We start from the raw sequence: 16217 nt of genomic DNA, 5'->3' as shown, positions 1-16217 counted from the left end.
ACGTGGGATAGACCGGAGTCATACCCGAAAGTCTTCTGCAGACTCGTCTTTCGACGCGGTCTGTAGGGGCGGCGCGTGCTCGTCGAAACGAGCAGTGGTCGTGTGATGCGGGGTAGTAGCTGATCGCTGTGTCTGAGTCTGGTCCGGAAAGCCTCGCGAGGCATCTGGTACTTCAGCTTGATTGACCTATGGATGGTCGGCGGCTTCGGCTGTAGTGTGCGTTTGGCCAGCGGGTGTGCCTCATCCAGACGCTTAAGTCGGGCTGCGAAGCGTATCCGGCGAGTTTCAAGCAACTGGGCGATCGGCGGGATGCCACTCTAACGATGCAGCGCGGCAATAGGCGTCGTCCTCCAAAGGCAATTGCTAGACGGGCCGAACCACTTTGCCACCCAGGCCGCGTTACGGGGGCCGTGTGGCTGAACTTCCAAATCGGGCAGTCGTGCGTTCCCAGCTGGCCTTCAGCCACGAGGCAGGGAAGAAGTTCCTCCTTCCAGGGCTTTCTGTTGGCGAGGCAGGAACTGATCATGACGCACCCGGCCAACTTGGCCCTACAATATCGTGTCCCGGCGAAACAGCAGTAGATTCATATTTTGCTAGCACTCGAGAATCGCCCTCAGCGGACATGCCACTCTCTCCGGAACTGGCCCAAGTTACACTCGCATAATAATGCACTCCTGGCCGTTTTCCTCGCCACCAGAACTTGACAAGGCTGACGGTGCTGATGCTGCAGGTCGCTTTCGGGCGCTTTGCCGTCTGCGCTTCGGCAGAGCGTCCTGCTTCTCTTCATCTGAGATGGTCTCCCATTCTAACCGCCGCCTCCGTATGCTGGGTTGCCTTCTGCAGCCAGCCTGTCGCACACCTGCCTGTTTGCCCGGCCCAAGGAGAGCTGCCAGAGCCAGTAAATCGTCGACCTTGGCTTGCTCTTGGGCGAAATCCAGAGCGGACCGAAAACACACCGTGATTCTCGTGCGTGGCTCGACATCGTCTGAATGTGCCTGCTCGCGCAAGCGCTCTCTCTTAAGTTTGTCTAGGCCTGGAACTATAGGGGTGAACAGTCGCCGCGTCCCGCGACCCCGGAAGTAGTCGTCCAGGAAGATCCGTGACTGCTGCAATTCCCAATAAGGCTCATCGACTCCGCGATTACCGTGTGGCTTAGGAAGGCTGCTGAAATAGTTCTCCGGCCATGTCGCAAATAGGTTGTACAAGGCGTTGTCGTCGCCGTCGCCGTAGTGAAGCTCGGGGTCAAACACAGCCTTGGGTGAGAGAGCGGTGAAGGTCATGTCGCTGCCACTAGGACTGCTTATAGCTGAAATAATTTTCGCCCGGGGAAAAAGGCTCGTAAGGTAGGCGTTTGTGTTGACTGCATTGTGTTTGAAAGCGATGCCGATAGATCGCAGTCGACGACTCCATGTTTGCTTGAGCGACTGATACGGGTGGTTGGGAGGAAGCACCGGAACGGACGCCAGCCATCTGGTGGAAGGGGTATTAGCCCGCGTGGCCCGCGTGGCATGGAATGCACGACTGCCTGATTTGGAAGTTCAGCCACACGGCCCCCGTAACGCGGCCCAGGTAGCAAAGTGGTTCGGCCCGTCTAGCAATTGCCTCACTAAAACGATCGCCCCCCCCCCCCCCCCCCCCCCCCCCCCACCAAAGGGCAGTGCCGCTCAGTATCGGGGACCAACTGGGTCGTCCGTATCCTCCTCTTCGGCACTCCTCACGCCATGACCGGCGATGAAATTGACGAATTCATCGCCCGCTTTACCTTGGGCGCAAGGATGGCCTCCGAGACGGGCTTTAAGGGCTTGAAAGTACACGCGGCCCGTGAGGCCTCTGGAGTCTTCCCCCCGCGCCGACAACACTAACTTCTCCAAGTCGGGATGTCTTCCTCTCGCAGTTCCCCTCCTCATAGAATGACAGGCGCGACGTCCGCTCCTTCTGCATTGGCATCAAGATCATCACGGCCGACGTTTTGGACCCCCCAGCCACGCGTGACCTGCTTCAACTAGACTATCTGCACCTGAGCGGCGGAAATTCCGAAGACCCCAAGTTTCATCTCTCCCTCGGAAACGTGCTCTTCCGCCTGCGCGGGAGCTAACCCTTCCCATCCAGCTCTATTCGCCCACCGGAGGCGCCACCCGGGACGCCCTCTTCCTGGAGTGCAGCGGCAAGGTGCGCTCCGCATTGCCCGATCTCAGGCTTATCCTCACCGGTGGATTCCGCAACAAGACCGCGGTGCATACGGCGCTCGACGCAGATGCATGGACTGCCGACGGCTTCGGCAGGCTCGCTGTCAATACCCAGACCTGCCGGAAAGACTGCTGTTGCAGAAGCAGATCATGTTTGAGACCGAGCCCGCGCCCTCGCTGGGCTGCATCGCGACCAAGATCCGATTCGTGGAGGCCGGCGCCGAGTCCAAGTACTGGGCGAGGAAGATGCGAAATGTCTGAGAGCGAGGTATTGCTATGTTTTTGAAGCAGATCGAAATGCATGGGTGATGTGTGCCTGGCAGAATGCCCAAGCCGTTCGAGGCTATGTTCTTCGCGGGGAAACGATGAATTAATCTACCATTTCGGCCTCTTTAAAACATGTTGCATCAGGGCTCCACAGACCTTGTCGAGCTGGAACTTGTAAAAGAAGTAGTTCTGGGGCCGTCAGTATCGATTGTCGACGGAAACACGACATAAAGCCACTCCCCGCCAGCCAGAGCCGGAGGTACTGCATAATAAGCCGCAGGGTCCATGCCAGCTTGCCCTCCCAGAGCTCAACCGGGGTTTCCCTGCGCAAGTTCTTGTCCGCGACCGACGCAGCATACGCCTCGGCTTGCATTCCGTTCCGGTCCCCCCATACTTGATCTTCTCGATGATCGGCTGAATGGCGAGGTATGGCAAGCCGGCAGGTGAGTAGAGGCCGTCGTGCAGGATATTGATGCGGACATAACCAGTGGCAATTTCTACCACCTCAATGGCAAATTGACGGACCTCCTGCCCGGTGTCAATCAGGGGGAAACGTTCTTACGTGTTAGGCGGTAAATGCAGCGGTTCAACGTGATGAAGAGGGGAAACAGGAGGGTATACTGGCTCAATGCCGCTTTGGAGGCATTGACTAATATTAGGGCGATGCGCCCAAACCGCCCGATGATCGACAGCACCCCGAGCGTGCCGCCGGGCGAACAGGCCGACACGCCATACCCCACCGCCAAACCTAAAATCATGCCAGCGCAATGCGAATACCTCTGGCGTGCCTGGACTGATGGACCAGTGCAGCAAGTACCCCTTTCTAGAAAGGCTGAATCGCGGAGAACTATCACTCGTTATAACCCGCCATTCGCAGAGCGGAGCTGTTATTGTTTGCAGGCACACTAAATATTCTTCGCCAACACCCTGGCCCTCAATCCGAGGGGCTGTCTGTCCGCGGCGCACTGCGGGTGGTGCATTGGTAAGAGGGGGCTCGCGTCGCCCGCCATTGATAAGGTCCAACATTTAGCAGCCCTACCTCTGTTTCGACAAGCTTCTCTCTTCACCAAACGCGTACACCTGCATCCGTTGCGTTGTTCTCAGCCATGCGATTCCACTTCACCACTGTTGTGCTTTGGGTCGCTGTTCCAGCTTGGTCAGCGATCCGAAGTCCAGGCTCATCCGTCGAAGAAGGTTTCCTAAACGGCCCCTGCCACCGTCACGAATGTCCTCAATTCTTTCGCATGGTGGATCTCGGTATTGCCTTCGGCATTGGGGGTAAGTCAGCAAGATTCTAGGCTTGAAGCATGGCTGATGGCTGAATTGACACTGACTTATTCAGCCCTGTTATCTTTGGCAATATGTTTAACATTATTCCTGTGCCGTCGCAGGGCTTTGACCCCGACCGTCGCCGATGACGGCCCAGCTACATTTCCAACCCTTTCGGAGCTTGGCAAACGGAGGACAGATAACAGCATTGTAGACGAAATTATCGCAGCCGCCTACGCAATGGAGGATAACAAGCACCACAGCGCGGCTCATGTAACCTCACCAATCCATCCTACACGAAGAACTTCTGTGGCACTACCGCTGGCGTCGAATGTGCAGCGACGATTCAGCATCATGGACCACGGAGCCCACAATGACTAATGTGAAATTTAAATACATCAAGTCGGGGCGCTGGGCAGGCTAAGAAGCATGCGTTGCAATTCGAGCGGGGGATGGCTATACGGGCGTGACGTTTTGGCTACACGGGCGTGACTTTGGCGACATTTGATTGGACAGCCGTCAGGTACATTCTGGACAAGAAATTAGTACCTGAAACCTTAGCAAACGACTTTTTGGCGGTTTTGGACAGGCCGGCCGTCCAAATTTCGGCCGCGCAGCGCTTCAAGAAGGTCATGTAAGATTGACTTCATAATTCAACCAGGCAAGTCTCTGTATTTCTATTGTCTGACCACTATGGAAGGAAGAACCTCGTCATCGCAGTCGTTGTCCAAGACCTCCCATTGACTCTTTCGCCTCCGTATGCTTGGCTGTGTCCTGCGTCCGCTCGCACGTATTCCTGTTGTTTTTCCCGCTCCCAGCACAGCCGATTGGCTGCGCGTCTGGCGCTGGGATGGGTGTGTCGCTTGTTGAGTGGCCTGGCCGCTGGCTTGCTGGGTCACAGCATGTCTGGCCCGTGTCGTGCCGTGCTGACTCCGTGCACTTTGCTTTGGCCGTGTCTGGTGTCTGGGTTGCTTAGGAGCTGTGCCCGTCTGGCTGCCTGACCCGATATCTAGCCGCGCCGGAACAGTCTACGAAGTGTTCTTGGGCCTTCCGCGAAGAGCAGTGGTAATCTTGGGGTCGAGGATTCGCCGATATCGATCTCGAGAGGCTGACTCTCGTAAGTGCCACCGTGGATGAACGTCCCACTTAGTAAAATGCGTTCCCTCGTCCATCTTGGCATAGATTTTATGACAGCAAGGGATGCCAAGTTCTACCGAGACTGAGCAGCCCTCATCACACTTTCCCAAATGGACGGGGAGCGGATCATTTCTTGTCGACATTGCCTTCTCTGCTGTCCGATGTTGCCTTGCGATCAGCCCAATTGCCTTGGACGAGATCGTGGTTCGCAGATCTCCCAGGTACTCTGAGCTTGAGCCGAGATACCTGCGGTCAGTCAAAACCTCGTCCTCTGCGCTAGCGTGAGCGAAATCCCGCTCCTGGTCGCTCAGCATGTCCTGGATCGCCTCAACTAGCCGATAGAGATTGCTCATGCCATTCAGAAGGTAGCTCTTGACGTTGTTATTGCTCGCTTCTGTGCCAGACGTGACCCGAATGCCAAAATTGCGATATTTGCTGATAAAGCAACGCGCCCACTGAGCCCTAACGGGCATGTATGTCCCATGAAGATACCGTAGGATAGCCCGCTGATCATCGAACTCCCGGCATAGGTCAGACCGCGCCTTCTCATGAGCTTCTTGGGTCTCAGCGAACATGACATGCTTTCACATCATGAGCGCGCCACGGTAGCTATGAGGAATATCCTCCGCTACTGGCTCGTGGATGAAACGTCGGTCTTTGGGGCTGAGCTTTGCGCGCGCTTGTGTGTAGGCTGTGTTCTCATCGCGGGCATCATCACTGCTAGTACTGCTGTCAGGCTCGGCGTCCGTGACCCACTTCTGCTTCGCCTTAAGCAGGACGTTAGAAATGATGTGATGTATACACAGCTGCTGTTGTGCCTCTGGGAACTGGTCATTTAGGGCGGCTTTCATTGCGTCGTCGAAGTCGGTGATAATAACGTCCGGGGTTCGGATCAGGTGCCGCTCTGTCAATTGCCGAATGCTTTCGGACAGGAACTGGAATCCCTCCCGTCTCTCGTCGTCGATCAAGCCGAATGCAGCGTTGTAAACCGTTCCCAGGCAAGTTTGCCCGGTCGCTTGGAACAGCGGAAGCTTGAAGCGGTTCGTGTTGTACGTGTTATCAAAGCTCATAACCTCGGGGAATCGTTGCCACATTTTGAGGCAGTAGGGGAACGTCCACACAATACCGAGAAGGCGGTTCGAGTTATTGTCAGCCCACTTTACAAGGTAGGGAATTTTCTTCTCGTCAAAGAGCTTAATGAGAGCCGCGGTAGGCGTATACCCATTGAGTTTGTCGCAGTTCATGAGGGCTCTGGCGTTGTAGATATCTTTCCGTGTAAAAACAGTCTCAGGATGTTGCTCCTGGGCGACGGCACGTACATCTCGGGCCCGGATCCCAACTCTGCGGCTTGTTGATTCAACGGTAGCCCTAATGGCTGCAGTGAGCCTCCTATGGGAAGGATGCGCGGATGGCCCGATGCTGCGGCCGTGGTTGTGCTGGCTGTGTTCAGGTTTTGCGTGCTCTCGCAAAAGCCACTTGCCCTCTTCTTTTGCCTCAGCAATCACCATCCACCGACAGCCACACTTACGGGATCTGCGTTGCCGGATCCCTGCGCCTTCAGTAGCTCGAGGATCCCCGAATCGGTCGCATTGAAATGAGTATCTGATTTTCCGGCCTTTATGAGAGTGGCCGTTCCGTCGAACGATGCCAAATCCATGAGCCTTTGCGAAGGCATTCACCGTGTCGAAGAATACCTCGGCTGATGGCGCTGGATCGCCTGGGATTGAGGGATTTGGGATGGGGTCGGGGGTTGGCGACGAGGATTGTCGGGATTGGGAATGTCGGTCCGGGGCCTCGGGAGACTGAGTAGATGGCCTTAGACGAGGGACTCGAGGCGGCGAATATGGCGGCGGCGATTCGTATGCATCGGATGTAAGTGGTGACCAGCCCCACCTTTCTCGCCATTGGCGTACCCGTTCATATGACCGAGCCAGTTCTGTGGTCAGTGTTTTGCCTTCGCCGATAACCTCGCGCGCCAGCCGCAAGGCTGACTTGAACCCAGGCCCCGTCGCGGGCGGGGTCCTTGAAGCAGAGTGCGGCGGAGAGTCAGACGCAAACGGGTCGGTTTCAGGTCCAGGTATAGGGGCTGTAACTCGCTGTGATCGCGGTAGTGCGGACAGGAAATCGTTCGAAAGATATATCTCATGATCGAAACGGAGCTCCCACCACGACTCATGGAGTCCCTGCGATCCGCGAGGGTGCGGCGCGGTTGTGAACGATCGCGGGTAAGATGCGAAAAGATTTCCGAGCGCATCCTCGTCGCCTAATCCATAGTACTGGCCAATGCTTGGGGCACTAGCAGCCGACTGTGGGCTATCCACAGTCGTTGACGGGCTGCGGCTGCTCTGTCGGGAGTGTCGCCGTCGTTTCAGTGGACGCGGTCCCTCCCTTGGACTGGGTGTTCGAGCTCGTTTTCCTAAATTGCGCCCTGAAATAGTCCGAAGATCGGATTGGGGCATATTGAACGGTGCGCCGCCGAGCTTCGGAGCCTTCTCAGCCTTGGGGAGGTCGGTTATACGTAGTCATCGGATGAAAGCTAACCATGAGATCGCGTCGGTCGCATCGTTTCCCAAGGGATACTCGTAGACGCGAGTACAAATGAACCCCATTGCTGGAATCCAGCTGTACTAACAAAAGCGGGCCATGACCAATAAGAACTCGCAAAAGTCACACCCGTGTAAGGGCGACGCCCGTGTAGCCAAAACGTCACGCCCGTATAGAAGTCAAGGTGAGGGAAGGTCACGAGGCGTGGAGGTGCGCAGCAGTGATCAAGGATCCCAGGAACGCACACCGGGTGCAGATAGTGTGTCGCGATGAAGCGGAATTGCGGCGGGTGAAGGAGGCGGCGGAAAAGGTCGTGGTGCCGGGGGCGCGTGTCCTGAGGGATCAACTCTACCCGGTCAAAGTCGACAGCGTCAATCGATCGGCGGTGCTGGACAGCGACGGAAATGTCCAGACGGGAGCTGCCGAAGCTCTCGGCAAGGAGAACGACGTCACGATTGCCAAGATTTCATGGCTCAGCAAGAAAGACTGCGGCAAGGCCTACGGATCCATGGTGATTTACGTGACCAAGGGAAGCGATGCGAAACGACTGCTCGACGGCACGTATTTCGACCTGGCCGGCGAGTCTGCCTACACTAACGTGTTTGAGCCGCGAGTCGGACCGGTGCAGTGCTACAACTGCCAGGAGCTGGGGCACAAGGCCTTCTCGTGCAAGAAGCCAAGGGCTTGCGGAAGGTGTGCGCAGCCGGGGCATGGTCACGGGCAGTGCCGGGCCGTAGAATCCAAGTGCGTCCTGTGCAACGGACCCCACGAGTCGTCCAGTCCAAGCTGCCGAGTACGCAACCCGCCGAAGAATGCATAGGGACCTGCGCATCTTCCAATTGAACGTGCGCAAGCGGGACACGGTGCAGCTAGGGGTGATGAACGATGCGGACTTGAGCGACTATGCAGTCCTCTCGCTGACAGAGCCGTACGCGCGGCTGATTGACGGCGCGGTGGTGACGGCCCCAATGAGCCACAGCAACTGGACGAAGATGGTGCCGAGCGTCGCCAATCCGGCGGGATGGCCGATCCGGAGCATGCTCTGGGTGCGACGAGACTTGGAGTCAGAGCAAGTGGCCGTGTCGTCTCCCGATCTGACTGCAGCCGTCCTCCGTCTCCAGGGCAGGCAAGTCCTGGTGGTCTCGGTCTACGTGCAATGCAACGGCGCGTCGGCCTTGCTGGCTGCGGTGCGAGAGGTCAGTAACCTGATCTCACGCTTTCGCAGTGGCACAGGCGAGCGAACGGATGTGGTGGTGGCGGGGGATTTCAACCGTCATGATGTGCTATGGGGAGGTGAAGGCACGATAACGAGACGACAAGGAGAAGGCCAGCCGATCATCGACCTTATGAACGATCATGGCCTCCAGAGCCTCCTGCCGCGCGGTACCAAGACGTGGCAGGGACCGAAGCCTGGCCTGGAAAGCACAATTGACCTGGTGCTGGTTACGGAAGAGCTGGCAGAGGAAAGGGTCAAATGCGCGATACACCCGACCGAATATGGATCAGACCACCGGCCCATCCAGACGGTATTTGGCATTGACGTGCCCTGCCGGGATGTCGAGCCGCGGTTCCTGTTCAAGAACGCCCCCTGGAAGGCGATCCGCGACAGGATCTCGAGGGAGCTGAAGCTGGTGTGCTGGCCGGCCTGGGGTCTGCAAGGACAGACTGACCGGTTCATGCGCATTGTCAGCGAGGCAATACAAGACCTGACACCAAGGGCGCGGCCAAGTCCATACGCCAAGCGGTGGTGGACAGTGGACTTGACCCGGCTCCGGCAGATCTACACGTTCTGGAGGAACCAGGCCAGATCCCGAAGGAGGGCGGGCTCGCCAGCGCCGGAGCTGGAGAAGCAAGCCAAGGAGGCGGCCAAGCAATACCATGACGCTGTGCGGAAGCAGAAATCGCAGCATTGGGAAGAGTTCCTGGCCGAGGACGGCAACATCTGGAAAGCGTCCAAATACCTGGGGATGAGGGGATCCGCGAGCGTGGAAGAAAAGGTACCGCCTCTCAAGAAGGAGGACGGAACGACAACGATAGGCCGGCAGGATCAGGCAGAGGAGCTTCTCCGCACCTTCTTCCCGCCGCTGCCGACGCAAATCGAGGCCGAGCCCGAGGGGTCGCAACGACCACCGGTGGCGTGGCCGGAACTGACCATGGAAGAGGTGGAGAGGAAGGTGATGGCCGCCAAGCCGTGGAAGGCGCCCGGGGACGATGGCCTGCCGGCGATGGTGTGGAAAGAGCTGTGGCCGGTGGTCAAGGAACGCGTGCTGCACCTGTTCCGACTATCGCTCGGAAGCGGCGAGCTGCCTGAGCAGTGGAGGAGCGCGAGGATCATCCCGCTAAGGAAACCCGACAAGGATGACTACACCGTGGCAAGAGCCTGGCGACCAATCTCCTTGCTCTCAACGCTGGGCAAGGTGCTAGAGGCGGTGGTGGCGGAGCGAGTATCATATGCGGTCGAGACGCATGGCTTGCTACCGGCCAACCACTTCGGCGCGAGAAAGAGGCGGTCGGCGGAACAAGCGCTCATGCTCTTGCAAGAGAACATTTACAGAGCGTGGAGGATGGGCAAGGTGCTCAGCCTGGTGAGCTTTGATGTCAAGGGAGCATACAACGGCGTGTTCAAGGAGAGGCTGCTGCGGAGGCTAGCGGCGAGAGGTCTGCCTGGGGAGCTGGTTCGGTGGGTGGATGCATTCTGCTCCGAGCGGACGGCCAGCATTGAGGTCAACGGGTACCGCTCCCCCCAGAAACCACTTCCACAGGCGGGCCTGCCGCAGGGGTCTCCACTGTCGCCAATTCTCTTTCTCTTCTTCAACGCGGATCTTGTGCAGACGAGCATCAGCACGACGGAGGGCGCGATCGCCTTCGTGGACGACTACTCGGCCTGGGTGACAGGGAAGTCAGCGGCGGCGAACCGGGCCGGGATCGGGGCCATCATCGAACGAGCCCTGGCCCAGACATCCCAATAATAAATAAATAAATAATCTTGGCATATTGTTATGTATTTATTGATAAGTCCCCATATTGATATGTATTGTTAAGCATATCAATTATTATTAATATAGTACCAGAGGGTCTACTACTTCGTCGTCGCCGCCTGCGACGTGAATAATCTCCTCGTCTACTGCAACATAGAGTTTGCGAATTAAATCGTTCTTCACCCAATTGCCCAGACATTGCAGCTCCTCTATAGTATCGGCTGAGAGTCGTGCCCTGTCCCATGAAATTGTTCGCCTTGCGCAAGAGAACACTCGCTCTGGGTCGTCCGACATCGCCGGTACACTGAAAATGTCAAGCGCCATCTGGTGTAAGCGCGGATACTCCATCCTCTGCTCTTCTCGACACCACCATTCAAGGGGGGTCTTTGTCGTCGTATGCCGTGGCGGCGAATTGACGAATTTTTCGAATTCATCCTCATCGTCAGTTTTCTCCAAGACACTCATCGACTGCTTGATGCGTTCGTACGGCGTTGCCTCCCGTCGTTCGTTCCTCAGCTGAGCGGCCGACTCCGACGGCAGCGGCCGGTCCTTGTATTTCGCCCAATACCGTCGGGCACCATCCATGGCGGTATGTCGCCATTCCTCTGGCCAGTGGCGGTCGAGGTATCTCCGGCGCTTTTCTGGATGGAGCAGCAATGCGGTGGCGTATACGGGGTTTTTGTCACTCTCTGCGTAATATTTCGAGAGAACCCACCAGCCCATGTGAATCGAATTAACCATGTGCGCGTTGTCCACGTATTTGACCTGCTTCACATCAGCACAGAATCCACAGAATCTAGGAAAGTGATTGCACTGCCATGACTTGCCTTTGCATTTTCAAACTGCATGAAGAGAATATCCATATTCTCCAGAACCTGGTCTATCGATGCCCACTCCATTTGCTGCTCCAATGTCGCTTGGTGAAATGGCTGCAAGAATTCATGAGTCATTTTGAGCACTTGCCAGTCATCGTGTGTAAGTATGTCACCCTCCAGCTCATTATGGTACTGGTTGAGGAATATTGACAATGGACCTTCCTGCCTCATCGCCGCATCAAGTAGTTTGAACCATGAGTTCCAGCGAGTGATATTGTCAATACCAAGTGCCTTTCCTGCAATGTCGTCCCATGCGTCGTTGCGCACCGTGGAGTTTCGGATGAACACTGCGATGTTGTGGAGTTTACCTAGTGGACCGATGCTCCGCCATCCGGCAGTGTCATTGCGCTTCTTTCGTTTGCCGTGGGAGGTTTGCCGAGTACTCGAGTGCATCTGGTCGTGCAACGCGTCTACCACTGTTACATCGCTCGCCTCGTCTTGGGCCTGTTCCATTGCGGCCTGTAAGGCGTCCTCGCTGGTTGCAAAGAGAAAAGCTTGCAGTGACAAGTTGATGATGTGGCCGGCACATCGCGTTCGAGACGATACCGGATCGAAGGAAATACCGTATTCCTGTGACAGGTCAAGAGCAAGTTGGCGGAGGCAAGTATCGTTCTTTGTGTCATTATCCCCGGTGAAGTAGCCGATTCGGTGTGCTAGGCTATATCTTCGGATAATCATCATCAAATGCGGCGCCATTGCTGCGCCGGCGTGCGAGCGGCGGAGGTTTGGGAGCCCTAGCAATGCTTTGCGAGGGTTGTAGCCCTCGTCAACCCATTGTGCATGAACGGCGACATATGCCTTGCGCTGAGGGGAGGACCACACATCCATGGCGATATGCACAAGGCTCCGAGCACGTCCTAGCTGTGCCTTCACGGATTCTTGATGCGCTTCGTAAGACCTATCTAAGTCTGCCGCAACGGTGCTACCAGACTCAGTCAGGAGCTCTTGAACCGCGGGGTTCACAGATGCTAGAAGTGCCTGATATTCTGGCCAAGTTGCAAAGCTCAGAGGTAGATGTCTGCGCGCGGAGAGAAGCATCTGTGCCTCCCGAAAGGCATCGACGTTGATGACGCTCCGTAGTGTGTTCAGTTCGTTCTCTCTGACCTCCTGCAGTCGTTTGCCGCTCGTTCTTGCGAAAGCATTTTCGATGGCAAGTTGGCGCTTATCTTGGGAGTTCGAACTCTCTCTAACAAGAATGTGGTGGGATTTCTCAAGATGATAGCGGGCGTTGCCAGAAATGTGGGTTGACCAAGATGGGTTGCGACAGCGCTTGCAGTAGTGGAGCAAATTGCCGCTCATTGCGCGTGGCTCGTCGCCCTGTGCTTCTCGAAAGTGATCCCATGTTGATGTGGCTCTCAATTTCCTTCTCTTTACCGTACGCTGGGCGGAAGAGGCCTCTGGTTCTGACGGCGTACTCGCAACTTGTGAGATACTGTCGGACGGTAGGACGGAGGACGAGCTCGATGTGGCGCTCGATTGGGACGGCGAGGACCTGCTGGCATCCATGGTCGTGCCCTTGGACAGTTGTTCATGATCGATGTCTAATCGCACACGGTCATGGCGAGGCAGTTCCCACTCCAAGAGATGCAGTCATTCGGGATCTTCGCATCCTCCTTATTATCTGCAGGAGGCAGCAGTACGCACGCACAACTATAATTAGCCTGACACAAGGTGTCTAATTGCGCTGGAAAACAAGTGGGGCTTAATTATATTAATAATTATTAACAATATATATTTATAGGCAGCGTCCATATTGTTATCGATATCGATAAGCTTAACAATAAATATGCCCATATCAATAAATATGTATTGATTACTGGGATGTCTGCCCTGGCCTGGGCCAGGCGGAGCGGTGCGACTTTCGAGAGCAACAAGACAGCCATTATCCACTTCACGAGAACGGCTGGACGGGGCAGCCAGGGCAGCTTTGTGGTTGATGGACAGACTGTGCAACCGAAGGACACCGCCAAGGTGCTGGGAGTGGTGCTGGACGCGGAGCTCAGGTACAAACAGCACATCGCCGAGGCAGCTGCCAAGGGCCTATCTGTCGCCATGCAGTTGAAGAGACTGCGAGGCTTGTCGCCGCGGGTGGCCAGACAGCTGTTCACAGCTGCCGTGGCGCCGGCCATGGACTACGCCTCCAACGTGTGGACACACGCTTGCGGAGAGAGGGAGACGGCCTGGTTGAGCCAAGCACAAGCAGTCGGAGCGCAGGCCGTGACTGGAGCGTTTGGAAGCGTCGCCACGGCCGTGGCTGAGGCAGAGGCGAACATTGAGCCAGTGCTGCAGCGACATACCAGGGCTGCCGCCAAGACGTGGATTAGCATACGCACCCTTCCGAGGGAACACCCGCTGGCGAGGCTGAGCATGAGGATATGCCAACGGTTCACGTCGCCGATGCAGAAGATGGCCATGCGGTATAGGGACAAAACAGGGGAACGGCTGGAAAGAATACGAGAGTACGCCATGGCACCGTGGGAGAGCCGGATCCGCGTCGCGTGCGATGTGGACCGAGAGGAAGCAGCGGAGGCTGCAAGCGCGGCCCGAGGCTTGGTGATCTCGACCAGCTCTTCGGAGAGGGGAGGAATGGTTGGCATGGGGGTGTCGCACATAGAGCAAGCTTCATATTGCATAACATCTGCACTGAGAATATTTGCCCGCGGAAGCCGATGCTATAATCCGTGTGTTAAGGTCGAGCGCCTGCACGCGTTGTGCTTTGACTTCGGTTGAGGTCAAAGCTCAAACACTGGTTGCATATATTTGCACACCAGCTTCAATTACAGGGACTTTGCACCACAAAGCAAATATTTCCTTTGTGTATAAAGAGCAGCGCACTGTCGTGCGCTTGCAGATAGCTCTTCAAGATAATTCTCATCAATTACACGATGCCAACTGTGATCCCTGTGGAGCCAATTGTCTGACAGGGGGGCTACGTGGAGTATGTGACGGCAAAGGACAAGAGAGATATGTTGGCCCGGTTCTCGGTCACGCTAGGCCCACGTGGGGATCTGAACCCGTATACGGCCGAGCTGGAGGCAATGGCGTGGGCATTTCGACACGTGCCGGTGAAGCTACCGCACAGAAACGTGGTCATCGTCAGCAGCAACAGGGCAGCCGTTCAAGTGGTGGGACAACCTCGACAGCAATCCGGGCAGCGCGCAATCCAAGAGGTGTACAGACTGGCGAGGCTGCCACGTCTGCAGGATGTGCCTGTGTCCGTGCTCTGGGTGCCGGCAGGCCATGAAGGCTTCCGCCCGGGTGCGGTGGCCAAGGAGGCGGCCCGCGAGGCTACGGAGGAAGGGTGCGTTCGGGAAAGAGCAAGCTATCAAGCACGAGCCACGAGAACGAGGCTGCTGCTCGGCCAACAGCAACAGCAGCGGCCAAGAATACCCATCGGGGTAGGACGGTATTCGCAACGTATTGACACAGCGCTTCCGGGCCAGCACACGCGGGCCATCTACGACACTCTCAACGCCAAGGAGTCCAGGATACTGATACAGCTACGAACAGGAAAGTGCAGGCTCAACAGGTACCTGCACAGCATCAGGGCTACAGGGACGGACCAATGCAGCTGCGGCCAAGCACCGGAGACAGTCGAGCATTTCCTATTTCGCTGCAGGCGCTGGAACTCGGAAAGAGAAGGCATGATACGGTACGATCGGACTAAGATGGGGAACTTGTCTTTCTTCCTGGGAGGCAAGTCTGGATCGGATGGCGAGCGATGGCAGCCTGACATGGCGGCTGTCCGAACGACGATCAAGTTTGCAATGGCAACAGGAAGGCTGGATGCAGACATGTGAACAGGCGGGTCTGCGATGAATTGGACAATGGACAGGAACCAAGCGCGTAACATTCTAGTCGCGCAGCCTCGCACCGACCGACCAAGCTCCAGCTGCCGACGATGGGACGCTGGGCACTCGGGGGGAATGACCTCAGGGCAGGACTGTCAGATCGCGGAATGAGGCTGCAGGGGCCAAGGAAGGAAACCATCGTTGGGCTTTAGGTGTACGGCCTTCACGTTAGAATGAGCAGATAGCGCACCGTTCTGGCCCTTTAGGGATAACCCCTCCGGGCGTAAATAAAGTACATTACATTACATTCCCATCTTTTCTATACCTGGGCTTACGAGTCCATACACTAACGGTTGGTCCAGCAGAGAACTTGCAGGAATACTCTGCACACCAGCATTGTGGGAAAAATGTACCTTATGCTGGAAGCGTTGGTCAATCACCGTGCAGACCTATGCAGTTGGTGTCAGACACGCAATGCAGTACTCAAGCGGCATTAGAGTAGACGGAGTTCCTGTGGCTACTTATGAGACTGACCAACGGACGACCATCTGGCCGACCAAGGCAGACCTAGTTCTTCGTGGGGCTGTCGCGTGCGGTCGGTTGTAAATATTATTTTTGATCAAGCTCTGGGACGTCCAAAGCAGCTTTGATACAACCCTTCTGAAAGGGGGACTGGCCATCCGGGAATTCTGGATGAACCGAGAAGTGAATCTTCCTGCATCAAGCAGGATAGGCACGGGAGCAAGCGTCTTCACTCTGAGTCTATAGGACTCGGATATGTATGGCCGGGTGTGGGCAAGTAGGAGCTTTCATGTGTCAATAATAGCCCTCGTAGAGGCTTATGAGCATCCCGAGCTCGACACCAAGAGCCCCGGTGCAGGACAAGAATAATAACAAGGTCATGAAAAATGACGATGATTCGCTTGATATATTGATAAACGACTCGTTTTCTTCTTGCCACAACTTTCTGCCTCCTTCTTGGCAGTCTTCGGATTTCGAGCAATTTTCGCGCTAAAGATATTACAACAAGAACCATACAACTCTCGACATCGTATCATTCAACCTCCGATGCCATCCATACCAGCTTTTTTGGACCGCCGGACGCCCTACAACCATGATGTTGCGGCTGCGTCTCACTCTTTCGGATCTCGGGTCGTAATGATGGTAAGA

General features: G+C 56.2%; 1 protein-coding gene across 1 annotated transcript; it reads left to right on the top strand.

Moving 5' to 3' along the window:
* Positions 1–1721: 1721 nt before the first annotated feature.
* Positions 1722–2447, top strand: PLICBS_000080 (uncharacterized protein; the record flags this gene model as incomplete). Its single annotated transcript, XM_065599514.1, has 3 exons — positions 1722–1808; positions 2110–2232; positions 2283–2447. 3 exons carry the CDS (start codon positions 1722–1724, stop codon positions 2445–2447), a joined length of 375 nt encoding a protein of 124 aa, XP_065455586.1.
* Positions 2448–16217: the final 13770 nt, after the last annotated feature.

The sequence above is a fragment of the Purpureocillium lilacinum genome, assembly GCF_023168085.1.
Source record: "Purpureocillium lilacinum CBS 284.36 DNA, scaffold_1, whole genome shotgun sequence".
Taxonomy (NCBI): domain Eukaryota; kingdom Fungi; phylum Ascomycota; class Sordariomycetes; order Hypocreales; family Ophiocordycipitaceae; genus Purpureocillium; species Purpureocillium lilacinum.
Note: the sequence above shows the minus strand (reverse complement) of the source record. Positions and strands in the feature narration are given on the sequence as shown.